General features: G+C 37.8%; 1 protein-coding gene across 1 annotated transcript in view; it reads left to right on the top strand.

Moving 5' to 3' along the window:
- The first annotated feature begins 232 nt into the window (after positions 1 to 232).
- snd1 (staphylococcal nuclease and tudor domain containing 1) overlaps positions 233 to 9120 on the top strand; it is a 449554-nt gene continuing 440666 nt past the window's right edge. Inside the window, exon 1 of the mRNA XM_039761451.1 lies at positions 233 to 494. Coding sequence (XP_039617385.1) covers positions 390 to 494 — 105 coding nt within the window. The 5' untranslated portion in view covers positions 233 to 389. The remainder of the gene's footprint in view (positions 495 to 9120) is intronic.

The raw sequence follows: 9120 nt of genomic DNA, 5'->3' as shown, positions 1-9120 counted from the left end.
ACTAACTGGACTGCAGTTATTTCTAAACAAACATACTAGTAAACACAGAATTCTAGTGCCTAGTGAATACGCAGATACCGGGACTGCTGACGTGTCACTTGTCTCTTGACACGGAAGTATTCACTCACGCTCGCTGACGTGTATGTGAAAGGCCTCTATTTCTCTTCTGAATTGGTAGCAGAACAAACCGGAAAAGGTATGTACTTCACGTGTGGAGGCAAAGCATGTTGGGGTTTCTAGCCTTGGTACGTTTCCGGTTTTGTAAGCGTGTGGTGCAGCACTCAGTCTTTTCCCTTGTAGGATTTGAAGGTTTGTGTAGTGTTTCTCAGCGGGCTCCGAAGTTATCACTACTTTGCACTCCTTGAACAACGCATTTAAAAGTAACAAGCATGGCCTCCTCTTCTTCCTCAACAACAACATTAACCACAGGAGCGGTGCAAGCTCAGGGTACCCCTGCCACAGTTTTACCCCTCCAGAGAGGAATTGTAAAAATGGTAAGTGTTCAAGATTAAAAATAATAATTAAATAAATAATATAATGCTAATAATAAAAAATGTTTTCATGGGAGTTTTACTGTTTTTTCTTAATGTTGACAAGTTTGTGTATGTAAAATGTGAAGTTTAACCGCTTTGTTTTTTTTTAAAACTTGACACAACTTAATTTAGCGTCGCTTTGAGTAGTGATAACCTTCCTAGGAGTGAATTGTCTTCAGCAAAAATCCAGTGATGCGTTTTTCTTTTCTTCCGCTACTTTGGCGGATATGAAAGGATTCTAGAGTCGTGGAAAAAGTTTCGTAACTTTGCAAATACGGTAAGAATGTAACGTGGTTAAGTTGTTTTAATTACTATATCGCTAGCGCTACTCAATAAATATGATTACTTGTGAACTTTGTACAACTTGTTTAGTTTGCGCTCCTTTCAGTTTAAACTGCTGTTCATCTCTATTTCATGCGCATTTTCGGTAAAGGGAGTACTTGCGTAATTGTATATTGATATTTTTGAAAGAATCATGAGACTGAACATATCCGATTTATAGTGCAAGCTTCTTGCCATATTCTTTTCCAGTAGATATCGAGCACGTGGTACGGAATATTTTAAAAGTCGTAGTTGGGTGGCTTTTTTAAGTATTATTTACGTGTTCAGTTTTTAAACCGATATTCGAAGATAGGGAAGGAATGGAGAGAGAAAGCACAATCATAACTGCACAGCACTGCGATTAAAGCAGCGAAGGTTAGACACGTAATACCTAACGATGAGTGAATATAGCGGAAAGGAGACCCCAAATGGCTAGACCTGGGTTTGCACTGAACAAATCCTTAGTCGGTGTATTGTTCTATTAAAATAAATGGATGAAAGAAAGAAGGAACAATGATGTATAACGCTGTACAGAATTTAACATTCTCTATTGAATCATTAAATGATGTAGTTAAGGGAAAAATGAAACAAAATCGACCTTGATGCAACCCGTTGCTTATGTTCTGTGTTCATAAGAATTACTTAGTTGCGCTTTGAAATCGCTGAAGTTTTGACTCGCCAGTAGGAGAACCCCCATACATATAATACGTCTCGTCTCGTTGTTTGGTTAAGCAAGCTGGTGAACGTTTTGGTGTTTCCTCCAATTTATATAAAAAAAAAATTTTGGGGCAGATTTTGTATTCTAGTTTGTGCAGGAAATTACACCCCCATGTTAGAGTAAACCAATAGGTGTCTTAAGAAAAAATGATCAGAAAGACTCGAAGATGTGAATGATACTTTTGCAGAACCCAGGGGTTAACCCCCTAAAGAGATAGGAGAGGTCGGTTACTTTTTTCACGACAGGTAGGGAAAAAGGGGATCAGTAATGTAGAAGTATGGATTGTTGTCCTATTATATTTCAAGGTTACAGATAATAAAAAACATATTTTTGGTATTTAATTCTTTACTGGTGGCCCTAACCATTTAAGAGCCACTCCCAGGTTTAGAAATGACAAATTTCAAAGAGAAAGATGCATGGTTTAATTTTAGATAATTTCAATGTCATTGATTATGGATGTGATGTTATTTTTTGATATTTACCTGCGATGTAACCCCCCATGGACCTCAATCAGAGGAAGATAAAATTACAAAATTGTATTACAATCAAAAACATTTTAGTTTTTAAACATTTAAATTGAAGCACACATTTCTGGTTTATCATTCTACGTAACTATTGTCGTTTACAGTGTACTTCTGCATCGTGAAATAAACGACTATTTATTAGGAACACCACAAATTAGTCCGCTACTTGAAAAATCATCTTTCTCCCATTTACCTAACTATCTTCAGCGCAACTGAACTGGGCATAGTCATGGGTTATTAATGCAAGTGTTTGACTGCATTATACTGTATACAAAATTAGTGATGCAAGGCTTTCCAATGATTATTGACTCAGAACATTGTTAGAACAGCTTTTATTTGTATAGCACATTTTCATGCAACAAAAGTAGCTCAAAGTGCTTTAAAAGATGACAAAAAAAATTACATGAAAAGAAAAACAATTACAATAAGGCTGTAATATTGAATACATAACAACAAAAGGTAAAAGCAAATGTTCAAGAGCACAAAACAAACAAATGAAAAAAAATCTGCATGAGTTTCAGGGCCAAAGAATGCCCAGCCCCCACAGGGGATTCTACCTAACATAAAAAAGTCCGTCGTCTTTGTTTTTATGTTTCGTATGATAGGATTCTAATGAAGTTAGTCTCATGGACAGGTGAAACACCCTCCTTCATTCGATCATCTCAGAGGGCTGCATGGTGACTTCATTAGGTACTGGTGGCGGCAGCAGAGATCGCCACCACAGAAGAATTGAAAAAGACAGCAGAGAATAGGGGAGTTTAGTACAGGTTGCGGATCCCTGAAGAATATAATACTTTACCCATACAGTCAATTAGGAATACAACTGAAAGTAACTATGAAAAAGCTATACTAATTTTTTTTTTAGCATTTTTATTTTAATTGTTGCACAGTATTAGCTAGGTTAATTATTTCTAAAGTTTAGATATTACAGAGTTTAGGTGCATAAGAGCAAAAGCCCACCTTACCACATCTTTTAGGCCTGACGCTTGGAATTATAAGCAGACCTTTATTTTAAGATCTAAGGTTATGACTTAGAGGGTGTAGGGCAGGCATTCCAAAATAGATAGATAGATAGATAGATAGATACTTTATTAATCCCAAGGGGAAATTCACATAAGCCAGCTATATATCCAGCAAATATAGGACGGAGTAAGATTATTTAAGGCTTTATAAACAATTATTAGTATTTTAAAGTCAATTCTGAATGACACTGGTATCCAGTGTAATGACACTAAAACCGGTGCTCAGATTTTCTTTTGCCAAATAAGATTATGGCTGCTGCATTCTGCACTAATTGCAACTGGCTGATGTCTTTTAGGAGTGCATTACAGTTATCTAGTAGACTAAAAACCAAAGCGCAAATTAATTTTTCAGTGTCTTGTAAAGTTATAAGAGGTCTAACTTTTATTATATTCCTTAAGTGAATAATGCAGTCCTCGTAATCTGTTTAACACTAGAATCTCTGAAGTTTAATATTTTTTTGCTTGTCCCCAAAAATTTTCCTGTTTCCTGACATCTCCAAGAAGCTCGTAGCCCACTTTTGTGTTGTGAATGTGTGGATTAGCAGAACACAGCCTGCTACAACCTGCCATTCAGTCGTATGAAGGCATTGCCCTGCTGCAATCCTCACACTTCAAGTCTGTGTTGAAGTGTTAATCTGGCAATGTATCTGTAAAGAATTATATGGGTAATGAAATAGATATGTTTCATGTGTGTTCCATGTCTGCATCGATCTCTGTGTGTGACAGAGGAAATGTGAGGTAAGAAATGCTGAATACAGCTAATGATTTCATGTATTATAGTAACAACGGTATAATTTTGACGTGAAGTGTACGATGTGTGAAGACTGAAGCCAAAATATCCAAGAAAAACTTTCACAAAAGGTGTAACAAAACAAGTATGCTTTTATTCAAGAATAAAACCGATTTAAAAAAAAAAAAAAAAAAAAATTGCTCAATTGACATGTTGCTGAAGTCATACAATGTAAAAAGAGATTTGTATATGTGTGTGCTTGTGTCACAGGTGTAACGCTCCTCCATTTCAGATGGCGCAGTAGAAAAGCTACCCCTTGATAATCTCTAGGTAATAAATTTGAATCTACTTTCATTTAGCGCTTTGAGTAGTGAGCTGCTATTATTATTATTGTTGCATAATAAAAAGATACATTTGATGCAAGTCTGTAACATCCTGTTTAACTGTATGGTACTAGTAAAAGTTAGAGCTGAAGGTATAAAAACAGACGTACAAGTGCAGCACAGTCATTTCTTCTTGGTGTTTTGTTGAGCAAACAGACACCGCAGTGTCAATGGTGGATGTTAATTTTTCTCGCACATGTTCATACACATTGACATGTGTCTTGAACAATTTTTTTTTAATTCAGTTTTTTTCTTGGATTCTTGAATAAAAACCGAATTTGAATTTATCAAAGAAGACACTGCAATGGACACAGCCCATGTCTCAAAAGACATGGACATTGTTGAAAAGAAAGGTAGGGAGAATTCAGTAGTGTGGAGATATTTTGCCTGTTTAAAGTCTGACAAGAAGCAGAGTAGTGTGCACTGCAAACTGAGTTGAAAGCATGTTCCCACAAAGTCAGGTAATAAAATGAATCTTTGGTATCATCCAAAGCCGTGTCATCCTTTGAGCACACATAATGCAAGACTTTATAATCCTAGACACAAGCAAGTACTGCACTAATGTGATTTCATGTGCCTTTCTTTGTTGTCTTGTACCATTAGCTGACCACAGTTTAGTGAATGTCTGTTTTGTTTATGTTCTCCATAGTTTTTTCTTTTTGAAAGCCGTTTGAATTTGTACTGAGGATATATATAGAATGTTTTTTGTCTATTATTATAATAAATGCAATTTATGGTTTATAATTTCATTTTGAAAAGTAAATAAAAAAATAACTGAAAAGGATAAAGAAAACAACAAATCAGAATTGGCCAATTATAGTAAAATGAAATTGGTCATCAGTATCAGCCCTAACAAAAGTGATTGGTGCACCTCTGGCTCTCCACTGATTTCTGAACTTGAATATATTAGACTAGAGATGTCATAAAAACTGAATTCAGTACTAAAGTTCTGAAAATGTGATGCTACCTGCTTTTTTTCTTTTCAATATTGGTAAAATTGAGAAAGTTGCTACTGCATTCATGTGTGACTGCAAGTAAACAAATTATTCTGGGAAAAACAATAATACAAAAATGTGAATAAAAACTACAAATAAAAATGGCATACATTGTTGATGATACAGCATCGCATTAACACATGTTGAAAGGAGCAACAGAAAAAGGTCATATCTGGAAATGTAATTGTGTTTGCACAAGAGTATTTCAGCAGGCGAGTGCTAGAAGCATATTTATTTAAAAAAAAAACACTCAGGGTTGAGTTATTGCCACTTTTATCTCATTATGTAGTTAATTCAGAAAAGTATTTGTGCATGTTTTAAGAGCGAAATCATGACAGATCAGTTGAGGTGCAATCATTTAACTTGTCACACATTTTTAAGGGAGATGAAAAGATAAGATTTATCCTACTTAGTGCCAATAAATGCATTCATTAACTGATTGTAATGAGCTCTTCCATTGATGTCTATAGTTCAGTTCACTGAGATGCGACTTGCACACATCTGTAGTAGACATAAAGGACTGTGGGGTATAGGAGGAGTACCAGAACAAACAACAACTCGCAAGTAAACATCAATGCAATATTCAGAAATTTGGTTATTTGGCTTTTCTACACAGTCAGTGCGTTGAGTTGCAGCTTTTTTAAAAGCATAGTAAAATTTATTTAGAACAAGGCACTTCTCCATATTAATGCAATAAGTATAGTGTTAACAGTAATCACCAAAACGCACAGTTTACAGAGCAAGCAAAACAGCAAAGTGGGAATTTGAAATGAGTCATGTAGAACTGACAAGTTTGATTTTACAAAGGAACCTTTAAAATTGTCATGCTTGGGTCACAAAGTTGCACAGGTTCATTCATGTTTTTCAAGAGACGGAAACTTTATTTGAATGCAGCATAATAAAGTAGATGATGTCTGGAGGATGAGAGACAAGACTAGGATAGCCGCGGTCTTTTAAATGTTTGAAGCCCCATGCGAGATGCAGATCACATGGCATGGCAGCAAGCAGCAGGCTAGCAGCTGATCTACAAAGAGGAGATGAAAAGCTGTGTTTGTTTCCCATTGTATTGCTGTTTAAGGGGGGGTTTCGGAGGAACGGCCACGTTCACTTATTTTTATATAGATATAGTGCCCTCCACAATTATTGGCACCCCTGGTTAAGGTGTTTTCTTAAGCTTCTAATAAATTCTTTTTTTTCCCCAAAAAAACATAGGCTCATAACACAAAAAAGAAAAAAAATCCAACCTTTAATTGAAGTACATCTATTCATTGGGGAAAAAAAAATCCCACATTAAGAAATACAGTTTTTACATAATATATATACACATACCGTGCATCCGGAAAGTATTCACAGTGCATCACTTTTTCCACATTTTGTTACAGCCTTATTCCAAAAATGGATTAAATTCATTTTTTTCCTCAGAATTCTACACACAAAACCCCATAATGACAACGTGAAAAAAGTTTACTTGAGGTTTTTGCAAATTTATTAAAAATAAAAAAACTAAGAAATGACATGTACATAAGTATTTATAGCCTTTGCCATGAAGCTCAAAATTGAGCTCAGGTGCATCCTGTTTCCCCTGATCATCCTTGAGATGTTGCTGCAGCTTAATTGGAGTCCACCTGTGGTAAATTCAGTTGATTGGACATGATTTGGTCAGTCGACGGTTCATGTCAGAGCACAAACTAAGCATGAAGTCAAAGGAATTGTCTGTAGACCTCCGAGACAGGATTGTCTCTAGACACAAATCTGGGGAAGGTTACAGAAAAATTTCTGCTGCTTTGAAGGTCCCAATGAGCAAAGTGGCCTCCATTATCCGTAAGTGGAAGAAGTTCCAAACCACCGGGACTCTTCCTAGAGCTGGCCAGCCATCTAAACTGAGCGATCGGGGGAGAAGGGTCTTAGTCAGGGAGGTGACTAAGAACCCGATGGTCACTCCGTCAGTGGTCCTCTGTGGAGAGAGAGGAGAATCTTCCAGAAGGACAACCATCTCTGCAGCAATCAGGCCTGTATGGTAGAGTGGCCAGACGGAAGCCAGTCCTTAGTAAAAGGCACATGGCAGCCCGCTTAGAGTTTGCCAAAAGGCACCTGAAGGGCTCTCAAACCATGAGAAACAAAATTCTCTGGTCTAATGAGACAAAGATTGAACTCTTTGGTGTGAATGCCAGGCGTCACGTTTGGAGGATACCAGGCACCGCTCATCACCAGGCCAATACCATCCCTACAGTGAAGCATGGTGGTGGCAGCATCATGCTGTGTGGAAGTTTTTCAGCAGCAGGAACTGGGAGACAGGATAAAGGGAAAGATGACTGCAGCAATGTACAGAGACCTCCTGGATGAAAACCTGCTCCAGAGCGCTCTTGACCTCAGACTGGGGCGACGCACAGCCCACACAGCCAAGATATCAAAGGAGTGGCTTCAGGACAACTCTGTAAATGTCCTTAATTGGCCCAGCTAGAGCCCAGACTTGAATCCGATTGAACATCTCTGGAGAGATCTTAAAATGGTTGTGCACCGACGCTTCCCATCCAACCTGATGGAGCTTGAGAGGTGCTGCAAAGAGGAATGGGCGAAACTGGCCAAGGATAGCTGTGCCAAGCTTGTGGCATCATATTCAAAAAGACTTGTGGCTATAATTGCTGCCAAAGGTGCATCGACAAAGTATTGAGCAAAGGCTGTGAATAGTTATGTACATGTGATTTCTCAGTTTTTTTTATTTTTAATAAATTTGCAAAAACCTCAACTTTTTTCATGTTATGGTGTGTTGTGTGTAGAATTCTGATATATATATTTATGTATGTATATATCTATACTAATAAAAGGCAAAGCCCTCACTCACTCACTCACTCACTGACTCATCACTAATTCTCCAACTTCCCGTGTAGGTAGAAGGCTGAAATTTGGCAGGCTTATTCCTTGCAGCTTACTTACAAAAGTTGGGCAGGTTTCATTTCGAAATTCTACGCATAAGGGTCATAACTGGAAGCTATTTTTCCCCATATAATCTAATGGAGTCTTGAGTTGGAGATGGCCGTGGGGGGGCGGAGTTTCGTGTGACATCATCATGCCTCCTACGTAATTACGTAGAGAATAAGGAAGAACTCCAAACAGCGATGAGCACAAAACGCCATTTCACAATTGAGAAGGCAGAAAAACATTATGAAGCAAATGATGCATACAAGCATATTCATAAGTACAGCTACTGTGGAAACAAAGCACGGCGTGAACCGTAAGTTTATATTAAATTAAGTTCATAGACAGGCTGCCACTAGCGTTTGTAATTTAGTGCCTGCCCATATAAGGCCGTCCATCAGCGGCAATCCAATACAAACACTGCCGGTAAATATTCACGTGTGAAGGACTGTGCTTATGGAGAGGAAGATGAGATGGTCAGGGTGGTGTTTGGCACAAACTCAGCGAAACTGCGAGAGAAACTTTTAAGTGCTGGGTCTTAGCTGACATTACACGAGATGGCACCAGTACAGCTGGGAACCTTCGATGCAAGAACACCAAGCGGCTCACGTGAACTGACGCAATGCGCAGACAAAAAGCAACAGTTCCAGAGAGTGCTGAACAAAAACCGAATTACACAATTGAGAAGGCAGCAAAAAATATGAAGCGTCTTATACATACAATCATATTCATAAGTGCAGCTACTGCGGAAACAAAGCACACGGTGGAAAAAGTGAATGTCCTGCTAAAGGAAGACAGTGTAAAAAAACCAAAAAAAAACGTGCATGCAGTTTGTCACGTCTCAGATAAAGAGGAAGACGAGCTGTTTATTGATGCAGTAAGGAACTAATCGATGAATGAAACCTCTTATCTTTACAACGATTGACAAACACGGAATGTAACTTGAACACATCCTACAAATACGAGCCTGATTGAAAG

This window comes from Polypterus senegalus, chromosome 8, assembly GCF_016835505.1.
Source record: "Polypterus senegalus isolate Bchr_013 chromosome 8, ASM1683550v1, whole genome shotgun sequence".
NCBI lineage: Eukaryota > Metazoa > Chordata > Cladistia > Polypteriformes > Polypteridae > Polypterus > Polypterus senegalus.
This window is presented reverse-complemented; position numbering and strand designations above follow the sequence as displayed.